Source organism: Lagopus muta, chromosome 10, assembly GCF_023343835.1.
Source record: "Lagopus muta isolate bLagMut1 chromosome 10, bLagMut1 primary, whole genome shotgun sequence".
Taxonomy (NCBI): domain Eukaryota; kingdom Metazoa; phylum Chordata; class Aves; order Galliformes; family Phasianidae; genus Lagopus; species Lagopus muta.
In genome coordinates, this window is record NC_064442.1 from 1,684,164 (window position 1) to 1,708,582 (window position 24,419).

General features: G+C 49.4%; 1 protein-coding gene across 1 annotated transcript in view; it reads right to left on the minus strand.

Annotated features, from left to right (window-relative positions):
• Positions 1–924: 924 nt before the first annotated feature.
• The window catches only part of SMAD6 (SMAD family member 6), a 28,771-nt gene continuing 5,276 nt past the window's right edge, over positions 925–24,419 (minus strand). Inside the window, exon 4 of the mRNA XM_048956569.1 lies at positions 925–1,830. Coding sequence (XP_048812526.1) covers positions 1,289–1,830 — 542 coding nt within the window. The 3' untranslated portion in view covers positions 925–1,288. The remainder of the gene's footprint in view (positions 1,831–24,419) is intronic.

Consider the following 24,419-nt stretch of genomic DNA (forward strand, 5'->3'; position numbering starts at 1 on the left):
CATTCCTGCTCGTGCCTCTCCCCGATGTCTGTGCCAGGTCTGCGCCTTTCCTGTGGGTCCCTTTTCCAAGCCTGGCTCATTTGTGGCTGCTGGAAGAACCCTGAGGTAGGGCAGGAGCCATCTTCTGTAAGTTTAGGCCTTGGTTTAGTCGCTGAGTTCTGAGCCACTACGGAGGTCTCATGGCACATCTTTCTCCATAAGGCTACAAAGCCACTTCCTTGATAATGAAAGCCAAGGTGCTTCTGAAGTCACTGGACTCCAGGAGCAGCAAACACCCATGGATTTGTAATAGAACTCTTAAGACTTGGCAGCACCAGTCACTGGCCAGAAACAATACAGCAAAGAACTTCACTAGTGACACGAGGCCAGGCACTGCCCAACGTACCCATGCTTGCACCACGTCTCCAGGTGAGGATCCACCCAACTCTCAACCACTGAATGTGTCCAGGAGGCTCCGGAGTCAGCGGGGTGGTACCTGTGGGAGGTGGTCACAAACTGGTCCTACTGGGCAGTCTTTAGGGCTGTCTGCTCTGCTCTTCACACCAGCACTGTGACCCATTGACTTGCACCAACACGAACAGGCACACACCTATTTATCGTGTCTCCATCATCACCGCGTCTCCATCACGCTTTGTGTCATCAGAGCTACGGGAGTTTTCTCTCTCACATTCTGCTTGCTCCCTTCTCTTAAACTGTCCTCATTTTCCTCATTTCCTTCTTCCTGGAGACAACTGCAGCCTGTCAAACACTGATGTACAGCTTTGTAGGGACCTGACTCAGATGGGAGACGGTGGTCACCCCTCTGCAAATCCCACCTGACTGCAGAGTGCCTGAGCAAACGCTGCTCTAAGCTTCAGTCAGGGAATAAAAAGACCAAAAAAAAAAAAGAAAAAAAAAAAAAAAAAGACAATTAAACCCCCCCCCTATAATGCGAATACTTTATTATCAATGAGTGACTGGTAGTAGCTTTTTGTCTGGGTATTAATAATATTTCAAAAAAACCATACATCAAAATTAGGGCTTTTCTCTCCTATTTTTGCTGTATAATTTTTTTTTTTCTTTAAATCTGTATTGAAAGAATTATATAAGCCAAAGTGCATTTTCTGTTTTTTGTCCATATACACATTGCACCATACATAAATAATTACATTGTAAAAATGACTCCATAATTACAAGTATAATATATATTTTCATATAATATATAAAACTTTATATTAAATCTAGGTAGATGATATTTGGGATAGTCTGTGTCTTTCTTTTTTGTTTTCCTTTTGTCAGAGGCTGACTGTTATCGATTGTTACTGAGCAAGATCTCCAGCCAACACGGGCAAGATGTGATGAACTGTCTGGAGTAACACGGCCCCCAGCCCTTGGCGAAGCTGATCCGCACGCTGTTGGGGTCGTAGGGCCCGTCCGCATAATCCAGCTCTGCAGTGTGCTGCAAGAGGCAGGACTTCTCGTAGTCAAACACCTTGATGGAATAGCCCGGCATCACCTTGCGCACGATCAAAGTCCTACAGTTGGGGATGTCCAGTGTCGGGGAGTTGACGAAGATGGGATGCTCGCTGCGATTGTAAGCCCACACACCGTCCGGTTCTTTGCTGAGTAAAATCCCGTAACCGATTTTACTTCGAGTCCTTCTCACAGTCTCGCTCCTGTTTTCCAGGTTTAGCTGTCCGAGGCAGAAGCCGTTTCCTTGAGGTAGGTCATAAAATATACTGACAGACTGTTCGTACACTGTGTAGAGGCGGCCGACGCGTGTCCGGTGCTCCCAGTAGGCCACGTTGCACCAATGGCTCCTCTTCACGGCATCGGGCGACGTGCTGGCATCTGTGGGGAAAGAACAGCACAGGTCAGGTTTGCTCTGACCACCTCAGTTAGACAGGCATTGAGGACAAATGCATGGCTATTCCCACCCACAAGCTCTGTACACATGAACAGAACTTGAGTTCAGCTCAAGGTTTGTCCTTCAACCCAAAGCTCGGCATCAACTAACATCCTAACCCAAAGCTTGTCCGTAACCCAAAGCTTCTATTTATTAAATTATGGCAAATGCCACCAGGAAGGAAGGCTCAAGCAAAGTCTGGTGATTCAGTGGCCCGCTCTCCAGGTCCCATGGAGCTCAACACTTCCTTCTGTCTAATTTACTGCTCAATCCTGCCTCCATATGTCAGAACCCCACGTACTCAAGACTTGCCCCTTTCACAGAATTCATAGAATGGCCTGGGTTGAAAAGGACCACAATGCTCATCCAGTTTCAACCCCCTTGCTGTGTGCAGGGTCTCCAACCAGCAGACCAGGCTGCACTGGTCCACATCCAGCCTGGCCTTGAATGCCTCCAGGGATGGAGCATCCACGACCTCCTTGGGCAACCTGTTCCAGTGTGTCCAGCACCCCCTGAGATTCCAGCACTGAAGGCCCATAGTGCCATGACATCCCAACAGCTGCACTATGGCTCAGCCATCCCTGAGCCTGGCAGGTCCCTAAGCTCCTCTGGCATCCCATGGTGCCACACCCTCATTTCCAAAAGCCAACACTCATCAAGCCATGATGCTGGAGATGTCCATGAAATATCTCAATGAATGACCTGGCAGTGTCTCCTCCATGCAATATTCTTCAACAGCAATGCAAGCGTTCCCACAGGGAGCGTGAAACTCGAGAAGGCATTTCATGCCAACGGGGAGTAGTTTCTCTGAACTATATATGTCATCCTACAGAACCACTGGAATTCTCTCCAGAACAAGAAATATCTTCTCTTTCTAGGAATTACGTTCAAGGAAGATGGGAGGGACACAGATTGCCAGAAATCTGCTTAGAGCTCACTGCTGTATTTATGGTGCCACCGGAAGGAACATGGGAACCTCAGCTCCGGAGAGGGCGAATTAACCTCTTGCTGGACATTAGCCTCACTCCCACCTCCAGTTAAAAGAAAATTGCTCTTGGATTTCAACAAGGAGCTCTGCAATGAGCCAGCCCTGCATTAAGCTCCCTGACAATATATCACGCGCCTGTGGCCTGCTGACCCCTCTGCATCCGTGCCATCAGCTCCGATTAACTCACACGTGGAGTGATGCCATTATTTTGCTTCAGAGACCCCATTGACGCACAGGATTTCAAGCACATCCCCGCAGCCCCATTTCTTTTCAGGCTCAAATTCCCCTGGAGGGTAATGGGCTCTCCTCCCCATTAGCGATCTTTGAATTAAGCGGCTTTGTTAGAGTTTAACTTGAGTTGTAACTGTGCAAATTTAAGGGGAGGGAGGTGGGGTCACTGGGCAAGCAAGGAGGCAGCAGAGCTGGCGGGATGCCCTTGGCCGTGGGCAATGCTCATGGTCCCCAACCAAGCCCACCATACGGTCCAAACCTCCTCTAAAATGCCAGACCCCCTTCTTTCTCCCCACTGCCTGCTGCAACTATTTTTAAAGCCCCATATGGGTGCCAACAGCCCCATTCTGATGTGTGTTATCTCCAGAACCGGGAAAGAAATCCTGCAGCAGTAACAGACTTCAGCCCCACTGGGAAAAGTTTACTTGCATTTATGTCCAACTGCCACACAGAACAAAAACATCAGCTCTGCCCCCTAATACTGGAGCTGATGTGCTGTGCCTCCTGAAGCCATGGGAAAATGTGTGCCTTGCAACTAAGCCCTACAGAGATGGCCAAGATAAAGGAGGACCATGCTTCAGGTGGGCTCTATTTAGGGACACTGAGGTTCAATATCAAAACACCCCTGAGAAAGTGATGCACCCAAGCACCAACAACACGTGGCAAAGCAATAAGGGAATGACAGGTCACCCATTTCCCTAAGGGGCTGGAAACCATTCACTGCCAAGCTGCAATAACTTCCTCCAAACGCCGCCCTCTACTTACAACAAAGATCAGCCAACACAAAGGTTTTTCCTATTTCTTACTCTTTAGATAACAGCTATCATTTCCTTCTCCATCCCAGATATCTTTGGCTGCCCAAGTGAACAACTCAATGCTCTCAACAGGGTAATGATTGGCAACTGCAGGATCGATGTGTCATATCCATGCTCATCAATTAATTGATGCTCGTCAGTGCTGGCTGGATCTGACTCTTGCAAAAATACATCATGCTGCCTTGCAAAGCACCAGCCACGGGAACAAGGAGGTTTAGAGGAGGAGAGTCACATCTAATTCTGGATTAGAAAACACCAGATTCCTTGTGCCCATGTGACGCACTGAGATCTGGTAACAAAAGGTTTTGAAGTCTTTGTGCAGCACTTCTACAGCAGTTGCAAAAACTACATTTACCAAACTGATGGCATTATCACAGTTCTGACCCCAACAGACTTACTGAGCTAAACGTTCCTGAAGCAAAACTGTCCTCAGCCACATCTGCACAACCCTCTGAAACGAAGAGCTTGGCATGGATGAAAACCAGTAGCAACCCTTGGTCTACCACCATGCAGATGTCAAAGTGCTTTGCTCTTTAGAAAGCAAGTAATCCCACATTTTTAAACATCTGACAGAGTTTCTAACTGATGAGAACAGCAGGACAGCAGGCAGGAAAGGTGCTGAGCACCCAAATTTCACCAGCAGGTACATCGTAACACAATCACCCTTCTGCTGGAACGTAAGATAGCTGAGCTGCCCCAAGTACCACTCCCAAACCCTTCCCAAATGCCAAATGTTGCTGCTGTTCCATCTAAGTGTTGCTGGAGGGGCCATAGATGAGCTTGGAACATTTCATCTGGGGCCCAAAGGCTGGTAGCAATTACTGAGCTCTGCATTTGCTTAACCTCCCAGCCTCCATGGAGCTCCACATGCCCATCAGGTAGGGAGGTTTTCTTTTCTCACCCCACTTTTTAGAAACTCCCACTTTGTCTCCAAATTTCCTTTCCTTTAAGAATGAGGTAACTTCAAAACTCAAGTTTCCCCATCAGTTGAATTAATTAGGGGAGTAGAATTGTAAAATCATTAAGGCTGGAAAAGACCACTGGGATCACCAGGTCCAACCTCAACCCCCCCACACCCCTACATGTCCCTCCCTAGACCATACCCCGGTGGTTCCCATGGTGTTTTGTGAATTAAGGTACCCAGTAGGGGAGAGCAAAGCAGGAGGGAAGCAGCACCTATGCTACAGGAACATCTGCCTTTGGGCGTCCCCAAAGTGCCACATCTGCTTTCCAGGAATTGGCAAACATTTTGGTAAAGACGCCGATATATCACGTGCTCAAACCAGGGAAAGGCTTTTAATACCTTGAGTTTCAATGCATCTAAACTATGAGATGCTTTATTAGTGCACAAATAAAACACTCTGAGAAGAAATCATTCGGTCTCATTGGAACAGCTCTGCCCCAAGGACCCTCCTGGTGCCGGGCTGGGTTCCTCACCTCCTTTTATCTCCTGGTGCACTCAAAACAAACCCTGGGAAGATGAACTCATCTTACAGCCCTGACATAAAGCAAGCACTTTAGCAAGCCCCTCGTACAAGGGGGCCTGCGCTGTGTCTTATCCGCTGCCAAGTATTAGTTTCCCCTCCAGCTATTAGCCGCTACCACTCAGCAGACAGCAGGGGCGGCCGGCAGAAAAGCAAGCCCTCTGCAATTTAAATAAATATTCCATTTTTCCTCCTCTTTTTCCACGCTGCCTTTTATGCAAAGACTAGAAAACACACTTTTTTTTTCTTCTTTCCTCCTTCTCTGGAACAGAGGCGTGCTTGTTGCCCCTCTTTTTGAAGAAAGAAAAACATTTTAGTCCTGCCGTGCCTCCCTCGATGGTACACACCACATTTCTAACAACTATCATTGTAGGCAGCTCCAACTCACAGCTACATTTTGGCTGGCGTCAGGGCTATCTCCCCCATCAAAGCCACCTCCATCGATCCCATGCACAGACTCAAACTCTGGCTCTTGTTTACTCATGGGCTCGTTCCTCCCAGTCACCATTTCCTCTGTTGCAGCACTGCCTTGCAGCAGGCACATCCAGAAGGAAATTCAAACAATCTGAGATTAAAAAAACAAGATAGGAAGCGAGACGGGGGAATCAAAACCAGAACTTCATGGGGAAATGGTCTCAGGCAAATGGGAGCCAGGTAGGAGAAGGCATGCAGAAAGCAAATGCTGCGCTTGCTCCCTGCTGAGCATGGAGGTAAAGAAGATAAGTGGAGGTGTGGGGTGTTTGTCGTTTGACAGCACATGAAGCCACTCAGACAATTCAAAGCAGTTTGTTAAAGAGAAAAACAGAAAGATGGCTATTCCAAAACAAAACACAGCACAGTCTCTGCCCGCTGCATGATGCTGCACTTAAGGGCAGGATGGGAACCATGGGCAGAGCAGGTGAGCCACTAAATACTGACCCACCAACCCTGCTGCATCAGCCCTTGGTGACAACGGGGCCTCAATGATACAAGGCTGCAAATAAGAGAAGAGGGGTGAAAAAGGATGTGGTGCCCCAGCGGCCCCAAGTACCACCCAGCAGCACGCCATGGTATTCTGTTCACTTACTGCTTTGAGCAACATTCCTATTTTTGCACCAATTCCTCATGAAACAGCCCTGAATCACACAGGTTGGTTTTTCAAATACAGCCCACCAAGAGCAGCAGCCTCCCCTCCACCGCATCTTGTTTGTGGCTTGTTCAAAACACGTTGGCAGGTCACCCAAGGAGAGGAACTCATGCAAAGAAAATTCTCTGCGAGCTCCAAACACGCTGGTGACTCCAAGCATGTCTGGGCACCTGGAGAAGCCCAGCTGGCTGCTGAGGGGACGAAGCAGGACAATGACACATGTCATAGGACTCTGCTCGTGTCCCACCTTCACATCCCACCTCTTTGCAGCACTCCTGAATCACTCACTCCCATGGCCCCATGGCTCAAGCACACCTGATGCCCAATGGCCAAGATCTTCCCACCACTTTTATGAGCCCTATCAGATACAAATTCAGCCTTCTTTCCTGCAGCCCAGGAGCATGTTTGTAGCCCAGCACATGGCAGGAGGATGGCTCACTGTGAACGAGGTCCAGATAAAAAGCCTGGCACAAGGAACACACACATTTCCCAAAAAGCTTTTAACAGTTCACTGGGGAGCCATCAGCTCAAAGCCCTGATTAATGCCCTTAGAAACAAGCTCCTGGGGTAAGGAAGAGGTTAAAACTTTCCACAGCATAAATGGAATTTTTATGGCCCTGCAAAGAAAAAAAAAAAAAAAAAATGAATTGTCAATCTGCCCCTGCAAAGCTCACAACCATTCTCGCTAAGCCAATATACTTAAAATACCTCAGCCTTACAAGTTTCAGCTGGAATGTGTCACCCAGCCCCCTGCGAGCCCACAGCTGCAGCCAGCAGCAGAACAGGATGCCCAGGCTGGGACAGCCCTTGTGCCAACTGTTCTGTCTGCCCATCCCTCGCTGGGATCACTGGGGTGGGATTCTGAAGACAATTTCCCAACTTTTCGTGCTCCATGTCTTGGCTAGCAGCTGCTTCATCAGCCCCCAGGAGCACTCCAATGTTGGCTCTACCATACGTATGTAAAGCGATGGCCAAAGTCCACCTGCAAACGGATGGAGGCAGCCATCCCACAGTGATTCTGTAGCATCTGAGGTATGGAGGCAGCAGGTCTGTCCCCAACAGAAGACTACATGAGAACAAGGGCATCTCCATCCCTTTCTGGATGAGTCAAGAAGCTACTGGAAGACAAAGAGCAGCAGAATGGGAGAAGGCAGCTGGGTGGGAGAAGGAGGTTGGACGGCTGTCAGCTTCTTCCTGCACCTTTCTCCTTCATGTCCAGAATCACTGAAGAGTGTTTGAATATCCCAGCTTTAACCAAGACAAACTCACTCCCTGGAAAGGTCTCCAGCCAACAGATACAGGGACAGCACGCTACACCTTCCCTATGTTAAAACCACCAAACTCTCTACCAGGCTGCTGGTTTGCAAGGCTGGCAGAGATACAGAGGTTCAGCCTTGTTTACGCCCATAATAAAATAAGAGTGTGATCTGCTATCGTGATTCATCTGGTGTCACCACCATCATGGCCAAAAGGGTCCCAGCTCCTCCATCCCCAGCTGGAGGTCCTGGTGATCTCCTCTTCCTCCTGCAGCCCTTACCTTGGACCAGAGCTTTGGTGCCCCCCAGCCTCTTTCATGAGCCGATTTCATTCGTTAACCCAGCAGATGATTAACTCAGAAGAACACTTGCGCTGGGTTAATTAATTAAATTAGTTCAAAAAATTGGGTCTGGCGGGCAACGGAGCCAGTGCATGAGGCGCGTGGAGAGGGCTGGGGGGAAGGGGGGACATTTCCATGGCAGCCCGAGAAACAAAAGCAACACAGGACAGGAGCCAATGCCAAGAATGGGGATGAAAACAATTTTCTCTGCATAAAAGAAACCACTCTGTAAAATCATCAGCTCATGCTAATTTCTTATCCTTCAAAGAAAAGCACATGCCATGTTTAGTTCTGCCCTGAAATTCTTAAGCATCATTGGTTATTTTCAAGCTAAACTCTAGTGGTTTCTCTCCGATGCATGCTCTCTGTCCATTAAATATGCACTCCAGACTATGCTTTAAGGTATTTCAACAGGTTGGTTTTTTTTTTTTTTCCATTTTCCACCTTCCCTGCACAGTTTGCAAAGGTCCTTTCAGCCAAAGGTGGAAAAAACTAAAAAGCAAAAAAAAAACCCAAAAAGAAAACCCAAAAATCCACCATTTAGAAGCACCACTCGTGTTTTTTTCACTGACGTTTTTATGCATCACTTTGGAAGGGAATGTTTTGGGAGACTGTGGTGATTTCTTTGGGTCGAATGTAACCTCAGCTCCTGCGCTGTGCACGTGGCCGCGCCGTGCCTGGCACGCAGGGCTCAGCACAACAATGTAAATACCTCTTCAAAAGCAGCCCAAAACGTAATCACCTGCAGTTGCTGCCAATTATGAAAGCACCTGACCTGTCATCAGCTGAAATTTGGCTCAGGTTCCCCCCTCTTTTGGAAGCCAGCCCTGGGTACATCCGAGCCCTGCGAAGTCCCAGGTTTAGGGGCTGCTCTCTCCCACTCTCCCACACAATCATTCATTTGCTGAAAGCCTTTCCACTCCTGCCCAGTAGGGGCTGGCTTTTTCTTTTGCTGGGTGCAGCACAGAATGCACTCAAATGAAGGTAAAAGCCTCATACCTGAGATCCTTTGGTAGGAGAGGGTCTGAGAGGCTGTGACAAAGAAATGGGGAAAAGAAAATCCCTTTTTTCACTCTTGGTTTCAGCACTTGCAAGTTTTCCTCTTCTTCAAATGACCACAGATGCCAAATTGGGCAGATCCTGAGCGCTGCTGAGCTCTGCTCACTTTCAAACCCATTTCTGCTGCTGGCTTTGAGGTTGGCAATGTCAGAGCAGCTCCTGGTGCTCTCAAAGATCCCCAGCAATGCTCCTAGGGAGAATCATCCACTCTATAGCCAGAGCTGGAAACTGCTGCAACACAGAGCATCCCACAGAACAGACTGGAAAAGGGCGTTCATGAATAATAATAGTTTTTGCTTGTGGAGCAGTTTCACTCAAGAGCTTCAAAGCACTTTAAAAGCAAGAACTAATTACTAGGTTCCTCTGAAGAGAAATGGGAATAGCTCTCCTCTGTTGTGCCCCCCAGGCAGAGCCCACAGCTCCATGACTGGTTCCGAGCGCTGCCCACTTCCCAGCAGCACCAAACCAGGGGCTTTCCAGCCACAACAGCTGTGGCATTGGGTCATGGAGCTGCTTTGGGGAGCTGGATGCTGATGTGCTAAAAGCACTAGAGCAAAGAGAGCCTCTGAGGATGCTCCAACCTCCCACTGCCCACACTCACTATAATGCCTGCAGCACCCGCACAGCAGCAAAACCGTGCTGGATGCTGGATGCACAACCCTCTGCCATTACACATTGGAGATTGGAGCTCGATGATCTTTAAGGTCCCTTCCAGCCTAAACCATTCCATGACTCTATGTCTAAAGAAGAAAACCAGTGGATATTTTCAAGAAAAGCGTTTTTTTGGATCCTCTTTCTGACTGATGGATACCTGGCCATCCCGCATAAGCCACACCAGGCAAAATCCATCTCCCACCACCACCAGCCCTATACTGCAGCTCAGCTCCTTCCCTTCCCAAAATCTGCTCTTTCCAGGAGGTCAAAGCCCAATGGTTCCCCAAGCTTGGTCTCCTGGGCCCCCAAAATGCAAACGAGATGAGATCTATGGGCCAGAACTCTTGCATGGGATGTGGCAAACAAAGCCAGCTACCAATGCAACAGCTTTGCCGTGCTTTTCTGCTTTTCCGAAACAGAAATAATGGGGATACTTCCCATGGAGGAGAACTAAAGCAAAACCAAAGCAAACATCACTGCTGGCTTTATTTTAAGAGCCTGCAACTGTGCTGCAGTTTGAGTGCAGCCTCGGTCCGCTCCACCTCTGTCCCTGTGACGTCTGCAAGCAAACTGGGGATATGGAAAAAAAGCCAAACCAAGTGTTTTCCTCCCAATGGGCTGGGAAAGAGCTGCTGGAAGCAGCGTTTGGCCCTGCACAGCCCCCAGATCCCAACCCAGGAACAGTGGGAGAACAAAAACCTCTGTTTTTCCCTCAAAATCTGATGCTGTGAGCCCCACGTCCCACCCCACCTTCTGTCCTCAAAAGGGCTCTGGTTTTCACTTCCCTGCAACCTTCTTAATTCCCCCCAGCAGCCTTTATATAGGTTGCTAGTTTTTTTTTTTTTTTTTTTTTTTTCCAGTGCCCTTACATATATGGGAACCAGGCAGGGGCTGAGAGTGGAATGGAAATTCAGGCTTTGTTCTCACTGGCCGAAGCCCAAGATCGTTCCCCAGATAAAGCTCCCAGCCTTGCTGGCTGAGCCAGCCTCACCAGACCGGGCCTCCTCTCCTCTCATCTCCTCTCACAGTTTTTTGCTGCAGAACTGAAAGATCCAGGGTGCCTCTGTTTTGCAAGGAAACAACCCCTGCTGTGTGTGAGCTGGAGGGATAAAACCTGCCAGGAAGGTGCCGGGGCTGTTATCTGCTGGAGATAAACACAAAGCAATGGCGATGCGGACGGCTCCTGCCCTCCCTCACCCACATGCTGGCGCAGGGAGGGACGTGCAGAGGGCTGCGTGCGTTGTGTCTGCACCCACACAGCCAGATTTTCCGATAGCCGCTTCATGGATTGATGTGTAAACATTTTCTGGGGCCATTCCAGCCCTTCCCTGCAGTTAGCAGCTCGCTCCACCAACATGCTCGTGGCCAGCATCCATAGGCTCTCGCTCCCACTTCAAGCAAAGACTAAACAATGACTCAAGCATCTCAGGATCTGCGCTCTGTGCTGGTCCCTCATCCCAGCGGCCAGGCAGCAGGGCTGCTCCTGTCTCCCATGTCATGAAACCCACAATGCTGGCAGTATTGCAGCAGCACAGCAAGAGCCTGAGTCCCCAAAGGCATCTCCCGGATATGTCCCATCCCTCACCGAGGGTTTGCGCAGGGTGAGCGGAGGTGACTCACTCTCATTACCCTCCCTGGCCATGCAGGACTTGTTTTTGTTACAGAAAACCACAGTTTCTTTAAAAAAAATATATATATATATATATATAATATATATATATATATAAATAAATAAAGAATAAACCAACCAAAATACACACAAGTCAGTGGGATGAATCCTGTCCTGCCGCACGAATCCCAGCCACCCTAATACTCCTGCTTGCCTCTGAATGGTCAAACGTGGCCAGGAGATGCTGCAGCGGAAGGGGTGTGCTGCATCGAGCACCACTATCACTGATACCCCCATTACCCTCATTTTAGGGGAAAAAACAGAAGAAGAGCAGGTCAGACTGTTTGGTAAATCAAAGACAGGGAGATTATCAGTGCATGGGAGTGCTTCATTATAGTTAATGAGCTCAAGAATGCACGCCCCACACTCAGCCTAGTGCTAATGGAGGAATGCAGAATACTTCTCCCCTCTGGGGAAATGGAGCTATAAAGTGAGGCTTTTGGGGGGAAATGCATTAAAAACAACAGCCTGTCAACCACTGCAGGTCTCTGCTCCTTCTCATTGCTCCTTCTGTTCCCCTGGAGTTCATCTATACAAAATATTCACTTGGATGTAAAGAAACCCCGGCACAAAACCGCCTGAAGAGTGAGAGCGTAAAATCAGACTTGGATCTTTTGCAGAAACGCATTCACAGAGCAGCAGATTTTCAGCTCTTTCCTCCTTTGAATCGTTTTGCTCATTATTGCAACACTTCAGACTGTTTGTGATGGGGAGGAGCAACACGGGAAGCCTCAGCCTTAAACCTCAGCCCTTGCATGGCACAAACAAACCACTCTATGGACGCTAAAAATTCTGTCGTGTTGCTGTGCTCGAATCCTTAAACTGTTAAAAATAGGAAAGAAACTGCACAGTTCACATATTTTATAAAGCTGGGTTAAATCAACATCTGCAAAAAATATCCCCGTTAAACGAAATAGCAGGATTTCATTAAGTAAATTGCAAGTTGGCAAAAATTCTGAAAGAAAGGGAAAAAGCCACAGCCAGCCCCATAATTTAAACCTTATTTTAACTGTGACTGCATGACTGCAAAAGGCTGCATTTCCAAAGGGAGGAAAAAAACAACGTTTAAAAGCGAGGCCTCTGCTGCCCACCTCAGCAGTACCTTTGGGCCAGCACCCACCCCATGCTGGGTACCAGTGGTTCAGGATGCTGGAGCAGGCAGGAAGCAGGCAGGGCATCGCCTGCCCTCCCGGCCACTCTTCCAAACCTGCCAAGCGCCTTTCCTGCCCGGGGTGACTCACTTGGGATAGGCTGTGCTCTTCCCACAGCTCCGGCCAAAAAAAATCCCCTGTGAGAGGGAGCCCTGCGGGGACCTGGGGGTCTCAGGTTCACCTCGCCCAATGTGACCCCAGCATGGCACTAATCCAAGCACTGACAGGGAGAAATCAAGTGTCCCACCCAAAAGCTCCCACGTCCAAGGAATTAACCTGGCCACATGACAGCAACTGGCAAAACGTGGCATCCAGTGCACGCTGAGCCCCTCTGCTCTGGAAATAACAGCTCACGGGGCTAAAAGCCTCGAAACAAAACCTAGGAACAACAGGCCCGATAGGCAGAGTTGGAGCAAAAGACAAGAGCTTTCACAGAAGGCACAATTCTTTTCTTGCAACATTTTGGCTCTGCTGTTTTTCCTGGCATGGTGAGGCTGCAGTTATTTTAAAGGGCTGTTTGCTGCACACGGAGCCCAGAAAGCAGTGACCTGATTTCCTTTTGGGTCTAAACATCCGTTTGCTGTGCAAGCAGGAGGCAAATAAATGAAATGTGCATCTTGGGAAGTGCTGCTGGGGAGCACCCGTGAGGAGCTGCCAGCACCAGGGCTAGGATGAAAGGGGCAGCACTGCTCAACTGCACTGAGCAAAGCAATCTGATGGCAAAAGGAACATGCACCATGGGGAAACTGCAAGGCAAAGCAGGCAGGGAGCTGAGTGCTACAGAGCCTGCCCCAGGGCATGGCCCAGTGTGATCCAGCTCTGCTCTGCCTGGGGCAGCCCAGCCCAGGGCACTGCACCTGGTTTGGGTGCTGCAATGTAGGGAGGATGGAAAGCTATGAGTATGCTTCCGAAGGAAGGGCAATAAAGATGGGGAAGGATCTGGAGGGCAAGGCATGTGAGGAGCAGCTGAGGTCCCTTGGTTTGTTCAGCCCTGAGAAGAGGATGCCTCATGGCAGCCTACACCTCCATCACAGCCCTACAGCTCCATCATCCATTCAAGGAGGCTGTGGATGCCCCATCCCTGGAGGCATTTAAGGCCAGGCTGGATGTGGCTCTGGGCAGCCCGGTCTAATGGTTGGTGCATATAACAGGGGGTTGAAACCCGATGATCATCTTGGTCCTTTTCAACCCAGGCCATTCTATGATTCTACAATCACGGCCCTACAGCCTCCTCCCCATGGCAGCCTGCAGCCACAAGGTCTACAAGCCACAGCCAAAGCTGCTGCTGGAGGTGCAGTTTCCCACCTGGGCTGCCCCTGTCCCCACTCCCTGGGCACAGAACCCCTTTGGAATGCCCACTCCTCATCCACCACCTCCTCCCAGCCCAGGCCAGGCCAGCTCACTGCCATCCTTCTACATTTCCTGGCTTTGGAGGATGCAAGCCAGGCCATTAACATTATTTATAGGTTCCTGTGCATGAATTTCCAGTTGTTTGTCTGCTTAAAAACAGTGAAGTGAAAAAAACAAGAGAAGAAATTCCTGGAGGTCAGACGATTAGAAAAAGAAAAAAAAAAGAAAAAAAAAAAGCACATGGCTGTGGTCTGATGGGCCCAATGCAACAGCAGCAGCTCCTTCAGAGACATAACAGAATTTCCTTAAATGCTTGTTCTGTAAATATTTAAGCTACTTTATAAGATTTTTACAATGTACTTAGGAAGCGTAAATCTCAGCAGCGCAGCACGGCACGCCATCGGCATGGCACATGCTGGGATGTTTCAGAACACAAACATGGACATCTCCCATGCTAGCACTGCACTGTGGGCCAGGAGGGCACAGCTAGGATGCTGCTGGGATGGAGGGCCCACGGAGCTCAGGGTCTTCCCAGCATCAAAACGAGGAGGAAATTTACCTTCACCCTCAAACAGAGCGTGCCTATGCGCTGCACTACATATAACCCCTAACAAAGCAATTTACAGTTGTGTAGCAGCTTCAACCCAAAGCCAAATTTCTGCCCATTGGCTTCTGCACACACAGCACCTGAGATGCCTCCTCGCAGGTGAGTGTTCCCTTGTGATGGAAAAACAGCATCACGCCAACTGACGCATCCGTACTCAGGGTGGTTCCCATATGGAAACTCGGTGCAGTTTTATGAGCTTTGCTTGGACACGGTGGTTTCTACCTGACATTCTACCAATAAATGTGGATCTTCTCAACTAACCAACACGCGTAGCAGTTCTCCTTTGCTGTCATTTAGGTGTGTCTGAGGCAATGGCAACAAATGGAAACGGGGACCTGGAAGTTTAATGGCGTTGCGAAGCACAGCTTTGTGTCACAGATGACAAAGTGCAAAGAAAGCCCGGAAAAAAAAACAACAAAAAAAACTTGGATGGAAGTTCAAACACTGATGGTTTAAAGATGAAAGGGTGCTCTTCGATTCAGTGTTTAAATAGAAGTTTTCTCCTACTAAATCATTTAAACATTTTCGCATTCCTGGCATTTCTAGAAGCACTGCCGGCTTTTATTTCTCACCCCACCCCAGCGCCCTCAGTGACCACTGCTATAGGAGGCAAACTGCTCTCTACAGCTCTCTCAGGACAGCATGGAGCTCACCATGAACGGAGCTGTGTGCTACCTGTACTCATTCTCCCATCACCATCCTATTTTCCTCCTTTTGTGAAAAAAATTCTTCCTCACTGCACATAAAAGTGGGCAGCTTCTGTCCAAAATACCATCCAGAAATGCAAAGGAACTCAACTGACTTCACAAGTTCTATTTAGACAGCTCTAACTCGGACCTGAGACTGTTTGCTGCCCTCATACCATCTGCTTTAGGAGCTACTGGCTGCTCCACCAGCTACAGAGGAAGCCTGCGTCATCCAACATTCACCATCAGCAGCACAGAACACCTCCAAAAACTCAAATTCCCTGTGCAATTCCCCCTAACAATGCAATTACATCAAAGAGAAGAGCCCAGACACGGAAATTTTGGCCACTGCATTTCAATGCCTGCAGAATGACAAAGGCAAGCACATCCTGATGCTGGGGAAGCTTTCAGATGCTCACATGACCAAGGCCAAAAAATGGCCAAAAACTTTTTTGGTTTGAAAAGCAACATCTCCACTCCAGCAGGACTTGCTGTGTGCCTTGCACTGCCCTCAAGCTCACTGCCTACCCTGCACTGCAGATCCTAAAGAAAAGAGCAACTGGGAGAGACCCAGAATAAACGTGGGCACGTCTGTTGTAAACTTAGATTAGAAATACTCCAAAAAGTCACCAAGGGTTTAAAACAGAGGATGACAAAACATCTGAATACAAATGTGGATTTCCTTTAAGACACAGCTCAACCAACATATCACAGTTTTTAAAGCAAGCAAGAGGGCTGAGAGCAACCCCACGTTGGCAGCCTCTGTCCTTTTTCGCTTGTAATTCTATCATGAAAGCAAAAAAGAGAACCCCCTTTAAAACCCACTCTTTTTCTGCCACGCATGCCCCCCGAGCACTCAGAGAGCAATGGGATATTCCCAAGGATCATTTCAAGCTACAATCCACATGACCCAGGTTTGCAAAATTCCTAGAGGCCAACAGAAGGAGAAGCAGGGGCTGAGGGCAAGATGCAACGATGTCAGCTGGTTGTGCTTCCACTACAAAAATGGCATTTACCGCCAACAGCACAAAACCCACCAGCTCCTAACTCTAACAGCACAGAGCTTACTAAATAGGAAACAGAGGGGGGTCAGAAGGGAATGGATTCAGGACCAGAGCCATCCTGATGGCTGTGTCAAAGGTGGCTGCAGCTGTCTGAAATTAGCCCAGCAGGAATGGAGGACTGCAGCCAGGGGCTGGATACTGCAAGAACAGGGCAGAAGGCTGAGAAAGAGTTGAGATTGATGCAGAAGCACTTGCAGGGCACTGCCAGCCACAAGCACCTCATGACCTGTTCATCTCCACACCGTAAGCCCAGTTCTGTATGCACGTCCTGCCTGGAATAATTAAAAGCTGGCTATACATCAACATACATCTGCATGTACTTGCCTGCATGAAGGCTATGAGCATCCCCCTGTGCCCAGGGCAGGCTGGGGAGCCCTGGGCACCAGTAGTGCTCTGTATTACCCCTCTGCAGACACTGTGTTCCAGAAGGAAAAAGTGCAGGGCATCCAGCTGCCTCATACCAAACCCGAGCTCAGCTCTCCCTCCCTGCAGGTCTCAATGAAGTGGGCAGACAGCACTTCATAGAATCACAGAATGGCCTGGGTTGAAAAGGACCACAACGATCAACGATATGTGCAAGGTTGCCAACCACCAGACCAAGCTGCCCAGACCCACATCCAGCCTGGCCTTGAATGCATCCAAGGATGGAGCATCCACAACCTCGCTGGGCAGTCTCTAAAGCAAAACCCTTCAGACAGACCCATACTGAAGGCTTTTTATGCCATCAGACTCAGCACAACAAAAGCAAAACTCATTTGCAAAGACCTTAAGCCTTAAAAGCCTCAATGAACAGATCCATTCCATCGCAGCTCAACACAATCCAGCTCCAAAGGCCCACACAGATGACTGCAGGTAGCAGAGGCACTTCAACACAGGTGGCTGTAATCAGCTGCACACGACCAAAGGCTCAGATTGTTCCTGTTTCAGCAGTGAAGATGCTGCCCACAGCACTCTTATTCCAAATCCAGCGACGTGTGAGTGGCACTTCTTTTATTTTTCTCAAAACACACTTTTGCTGACATTTCCCTTTCATTAAAATAGCTCAACAATGGGGGGAAAAGCAACTCACGGCACACATAGGATCTTTACCTTACTTTGTACTCACAGAGGAATTTCCTTCATCTCCTCCACAGTGGAAGTTTCCACCGACCCCTGGCTCACATCACACGCGATGTGCAGCACAGCAGGAACTGGGCTGCTCTCTTTTTTGCATGGTAAGGCTGCACACCTTTGGGGCAGGGACTAAAGGAGCTGGGACACGCTCCCTGGCAGCTGTCAATGGGCAGCATGGGGAATCATGGTACCGACTTCCAATGGAGCTGTGCAATCCTCCGAGTGAAATTCTAGTATGGATTGCTGTGTTGGGAAGCTCCTGCTGTACATGAAGATGGGTCAAACAATAAAAGGATTTATGTCAGTGCCTGGTTCTAAATGCAAGGCATCATCTGCTCAGTGGGAAACAACCTTGGTCCTCCATGTCCCCCAGAGGATGCAGTTCAGAATCTCAGGTTTGGGTTGGAAGGGACCCTAAAAGCCATCCAGTTCCAAACCCTGCCCTGGGCAGAGAAACCTCCCACCACACCAGGTTGTCCACAGCCCCATCCAATCTGGTCTTGATCCAAGTGGCTTTGGACACTTCTCTGGGCAGACTCTTCCTATATCTAACCACACTAACCCCTTTATCACACACTGCTGCAAAACCATCCTCAGATCAGATTCCTGCACTGGTCCCCACGCACCAATACCATGCCAGCCTCAGAAATGGTTGGCAGCCAGCAGAGCAGCCGCCCCATTCCTATTAAAATGAGCTCATTATTGCTAATTTTTACTGGCTTCCCAGTTGATTCATAAAGTTCAGTTGTTTTTTTGTTGTTTGCTTAGCTTTTTTTTTTTTTGGGCAGCAATTAATTTTAGAAAGCACTCCTGAGAAACCTGGAGGGGAACACACACCCAGAGCTCCCCACCAACAGCTGCTCCCTGCACTGTGGCACAGCACAAGGATGGATCCCCATGGCTTTAAAAGTAACTTTCTGGACGAGTCAGAACAACATGAACCAACCCCAGCAGGACCACACCACCTGTACTGAAGATGGGACTGGGGACACTCAGTCTGGCCCATGAGGAGGATGCTATGGACGCCATCCCATCAGGTACAGCTACTGATGCCTGTGTGATACTCCAAGCATCCTCAGCACTTGAACACAACACCTCCTTACTGCTTAATTAGTGAAAAAACACCTTTCCTTACCCATTTGTCTCCATTCTGCAAGCGTGAAGATTCTTAAGGCAACACGCAGCACTGAGTGCAAGGCAAAGCATTGCACAAACCCCCATTTCCCTTTGTGCAGAGCTCTGCTATGGTTTCCATTGACCTCCCATTGACAAACATCTCATTTCCACACATGGGGCAGACACGGCCATCATGGGAATGAGGACACAATGGTGTGGGGTCAGTGTGGATGCAGCAGAGCCAGGGGTGCTCACAGCCCCCCAGGCAATGCCTGCCTCCTCTGCAAACCACTAAATGCATTTTGTTCTTTACTAAATAGTGATGCAATTTGCTGTTGGTCTATGTACAAAGGAGTAAAGCAGTTTTAGAAAAACTTCTTTAGGAAAAAAAGTCTTTAACATTCTTTGGCTCCTTGAATGGAAAAATCTCAGCAAACGAGAGCTTAATAAATGGAAAGAGCTGAAAAACAGCCCTTCTGCTGGTGCATTTTGCTCCTTCTAATGGGATACAGAGATAAAACTGATGCAGCAGTGTCTGGGACCTTTCTGCAGTGCTTCAATGACGAACCTTCCCCAGGTCCTGCCCAACACCAGAGCCCCACAGCTCTGTGCACAAAGGAGCAATGAGGTTCCCAACGGGGCTGCCATGATGGGATGCAGGCACTGCAGCACCGAGGCTGCTCTGCAGTAGGACATCTCCCCCAGTTCCTCCTCTAGCCCCCACATGCCAGCTAACAGCAGCTATGTGAGTGCCCAGGGTAAGCACCAGCTCCGAAGACACACAGCCCAATGCAGACCTACCAAATCCAAGCACCAACAGAAAGGACTCCTGTAAAATTCAGAAGCTTCCAGTGATTCTTTTCTTGCCTCCATTGGAACGTTATTAGTTGGCAGGCTTTGTTCACGGGCTTTTACAGACTGAGGCATCCATCACAAAGAGCCAGGCTGCTCCCAGCACCCAAGTGCAAGGCAGAAGGATTTGTTCTGTGAGGGAATTTGGGTCTGGCAACCCCTGGGATGGTTACCACCACCAGCTGAAAAAGACCTGCAGCGTTTTTGGGCTCTGCAGTACAGCTGCACTGATACTGCTAGGCTTTCTACAGCTGGAAAGGGCCAAATAGGCAACAGCAGCCAAGCAGCACCTTGCAGCCTGAGAGCAGGAAGGGAACAGCTTCTTGCTTCTGAGCACAAAAACAAGCAGCATTCCACCAAGGCAGGTCTACCCATCAGCTCTGAAGGACAGGTGACGTTTCCCCCAATGTTTTCCCTAACTCCTTTCCTCCTTCCCCCACTGCCAGGCACCCCAAGCCCCCTGCTTGGCTGCGAGCATCCTTGGGAGGCACAGCGCAGGGCAGGAGTGCAGGGAGGACAGGAGCAGCCTTTGATGCACACACAGCCCACGGACTTCAATTGCTTTGCTCAGCGCCGCGGATTTAATAAGTTATTTCCGTGGAAAACCTTTGCAACTTGGTTATGAATCAAGCCTATAAACACCTCTTGCTCATCAAAGAGCCACGCAAAAAATAATAATAATAATAAAAAAAACTATGACTGTAACTGTGAATGCCTGCCTCTCTCTACAGGTCCTCGTCAGCAGCCAAAATTCCCCTTCAAAACATTCGCTGCTTTCAAAGGCCATAAATACTCTGTGTCCAGGATTCTGCAAGCCCCTTGCAGCAGCAGAGTTCAAACAAAGCTGTACCATCAGATAGGCTCTGCCCAGAGACACAACCGGAGCTACATCAAAGGCACTTTTACTACCTAGAAAGCCTTACACCGCTCCTAATAGGCTGCAGGAATGTGGTGTTTTGGCTACAAAGATTAAACTAATTTACTTTTAAGTAACTCAGTCACTTCCTGATGTTTTTTTCTTTTCTTTCTTCTTCTTTTTCCTTTTTTTTTTTTTTTTTTTTTTTTTTTTTTAAAGTGCGATGCTTATGTGCTCAGAGAAGTGAAGGCTGTGATTACTCTGTGATTCAAGGCCAAACATCACAACCACTCACGAACCACAGACAAAAACACATTTTATCAGGCGCTGCGCTCGCTCCAAGTGCTTGCATGCAGAAATGGCCCCGCCAGCAGCTCACAGCCAGCCCAGTCCAGGTAAGGGCAGGAGGAGAAATGCACATCCCTCCCCTGCAAACAGCGGCGTGAAATGCAACATCCAATGCAATGCTCCCAGCGAAACGCTGCTCTGGTGCTGTCACCCTGCAGACTGCTCCCTGCTGCAAGGTGGGAGCAGCTCCCCTGGGTTCACCTCACAGCATCTCAGCACGCCTCAGATCCCCGCTGGGATCAGGGTGATGCAGGATGTCTCCACTCCTGCGCATTCACTCCACAGCATCCTCCTGGCTCCACTGCAAGGAATCCTCTTTAGGTCCCAGGGAGTTGTATGCACACAAATTTCAGTGCAGCCGTAGTCCCTGCGTTATGCATGAGGCCCAACACAGATGAGACTGCCCTCCTTCCACACGTGGTGCAGTACACAGGCTCTGGCCGTTCCCTTCTTCTGCCTTTCTTCTGGAACAGTCACACCTCCAATCATCCATGCTTTTCCAAGTGCTGTGCTGGAGGGTTGATGCAGGAACAGCAGAAGAGGAGGGGGATGGCTGTTTACGAGGGTGGACGATAGGACAAGAGGGAATGGTTTTAAACTGAGAGAGGGGAGGTTTAGGTTGGATATTAGAAGGAAATTCTTCACACAGAGGGTGGAGACGCACTGGCACAGGTTGCCCAAGGAGGTTGTGGATGCCCCATCCGTGAGCATTCAAGGCCAGGCTGGATGTGGCTCTGGGCAGCCTGGTCTGCTGGTTGAGTCTCTGCACATAGCAGGGGGGTTGAAACTGGATGAGCATTGTGGTCCTTTTCAACCACAGGCCATTCTATGTAAGAGGAAGGATGCTACTCCAAGGGAAGCAAGGCAAGAGGCAGATTCCAGCTTTGCAATCCCCATTTACCTGAGGCATCACTGGCACATCACTTCCAGCCCCACAGTCAACTCCCACGACATTCTGGGAGGCCGGGGCATTATCACTCTGCAAACCCCAAGAACAACCCTTTTTTGCTGATTAAACTGCCCTTTCTTTGCACCCAAATTCCTTTTTCCACCTGCAGCCAACTGTCCAGAGCTCCCTCAACCTCCACAAAACTCATTTCCCCACACATGTGGTCAACCTGGCTCAGCTCCCAGTTTGAGGACCAAAACCCTTGCACTGCAAGCTCACAACCCCACAGGTTGTTGCTTGCCCCAAAAACCCCTCCAGAGCTGTATGGCCATCGCTGGAACTGCATCCTCCACATGGGATGCAGGGCACACAGGGTCAAGCACTGCAGAGAACAGACTAAATGCTTTTCCAATGGGTCAACCACAGCCTCCATGGAAACATTTGGGAAATCCCAGTGTCTTTGGCCCTGTGGTGGGTGGAGGAAACACAGCCATCATCCTCGCACCCAGAGAAGCCCACCCGGCTATGGGACCATCCACCTTCACATCTCTTCCCCAGGAAGGACATTTCTCTGAGCTCCCCAACCCCCATGAGCAAGACAGAAGCACAGGAGGTGGCATGCAGGAAAAGATGCTGCACCGCACCGGAGCATCCACAGCAGCGCGCGGAGAAACCTCCCCCCCCAACTCCTCTCCAAAGCACATTGGAAAATAGATGCGCTTTTATTTCCCGTTGGCAAACTAAAAGTATGGAGGAAAAATGTTTAATATAAAAACATCTGACAAAGCACCTCCAGGATGTATTTTTTTGCATCAAAGAAGTAGCTCTTGGCAACGCGCGCGCTGCTCCGCCGAGGGAAGCTTTTCGCCAAACCCTGATTGTTACAGACTGCTCCGCGTCAGACACGCCAGCGAGCCTGCAGTTAAATAGGAAAGAAAAAGGAAACCAAAAGCACTGCTGGCCCAAACAAACATCTGTCTGCGATTACTCTGCCCATGCAGATACGCCCAGCTCTGCCTTTAGCAGAATGGGGGCAGGAGGAGCTGAGCCCAGCGCCTGCTCCCCACCAGCGTCCCAAAGCAGAAGCCGCCATGGGAAAAATCTCACCTCTTCTCTGAATGGTAATGGCACTGTCCCTCCCCCAGCCTGGAAAGGGCAGTGTTTGCCCAGTTTCCACACACATCCGCCTTACATATTTATAGGCTTTTTTTTTTTTCTTTTTTTTTTTCCTCTTTCCTATTCCTAACACAGAGGATCTTCATAAATTTCCTTGTTAGCATAAATCCTCGCAGCCTGTTATTTCTGGGGAGAGAGGAAGAGCGACGTTCACTTTCTCCATTCAGTGGGTTTGAAAATATGTTTCCTTGAGCTCATCCTACACACTGCTGGGAGCAGGAAAACCCCGCAGTGCCCCCTCCATAGCCACCCAGGGGTATGGGGACAGCCTCATGTCCCACTGCCATCCACGCAGCTCTCTGGCCTCCCAAGCCTTGGGCACAAGAGATGTCGAAGAGTTCTGACCCACTCAGTCCTGGCTCTTTCTCTCCCCACCAAGCCGCTCCCCTCCCCCTCCTCAATTCACCCTACTGACACTACCAGCCTGTCCCATGGGGCTGAAACTCTTCAAGAGGCTGAACAAACTGATTCCAAACCGCTCTGCAGTGCTCTCTCCTCTCCTCATTTCTCTCAAGGAACACCAATGCCCCAACACTTCCATCAGCTTGCAGAGCCTCCAAAGGAGTCACTCTGCCCTGCACCACGGCCAACAGGGACTGCATCCCACAGCACTGCCATTGCACCTCCTGCAGCAGAACTCAGTGTCACCACGACTGACGTGGCAAGATACCAACATCTGGTATCTTTACAGATGTGTGGGGCTGAGCCCACCGGGAGTGCACAGTGATCCTGCACACTGGAGATCTTCCATGGTCTTTAAAAAGGTCATGTAGGGCTGCAGTGTCCCCCAGTGTGACAATGGCAGAGAGCTGCCACCAGCAGTGCCCTGCTGTCCCCAGTCTGCCCACTGAATCCCCTCCATAAACCAGCATTCCTCCTGCAGGTCTGTCCCATGAGCACACCCAAATCAGTCCCAGTGTGTCCCCAGGGATGGGCTGGAACTGCTCTGGTGTGACACCAGCAACCTCAAGGCTGGGAAACTGGGGATCCACCCCCGAGTGCCTGCAGCACCAGCACTGCTTGGCAGACCTCAAAGTTGAGGACCATGGCACACCTGGGGACACCACCCATGCTCAGAACCACCCAGTCCCACCCCAGCAGCTCACTGACAGCTCATCCAGGTTTTAAGAGCAGCGTAATAGCCCTGAGAAAGTCTACTTCAAAAAGAGCAACCTGTAACTCCTCCACACATCACGGAGATGAGCTTTTTTCAGGCTAACACTTCCTGCCTCAGAGTTCATCAAGTAAAGGAGTCAGAGAATGGGGCTCTTTGTTATCCAAAACTGAACTCTGTGGTTTTTGTAGGAAAAGCCTTTTTGATGATCAAAGCTGGAGCAATAAATAGCAGCAGCCTCGTGCCAGGTCCAAAATTCACTTTTTTTGGAACCTGAGTTCAAACGCACTTTCGGTTCCCTCGCTGCACACTGAGGGCCACGTGCCCACACCACTGACCCAAGGAGAACCAATGCAGGAGCACAGCACCAGGCCTGCACCCAACAGGTTCATTCCCCCTGGCAATGACACGCACGGGTTAACTCTGGCTCAGCTCTTATCCTCTTTCAGCAATCAGAGCACTGGGGACAAATAAATCAGGCAGCCCCAGACTCTTATTAAAAGCTGCACCATTTGGAAGTACACCGGGGGAGAGCAGGGATCTGGTTTCATACGGTCCTGGTCACATGTTATCATTGCATTGTTCAAGT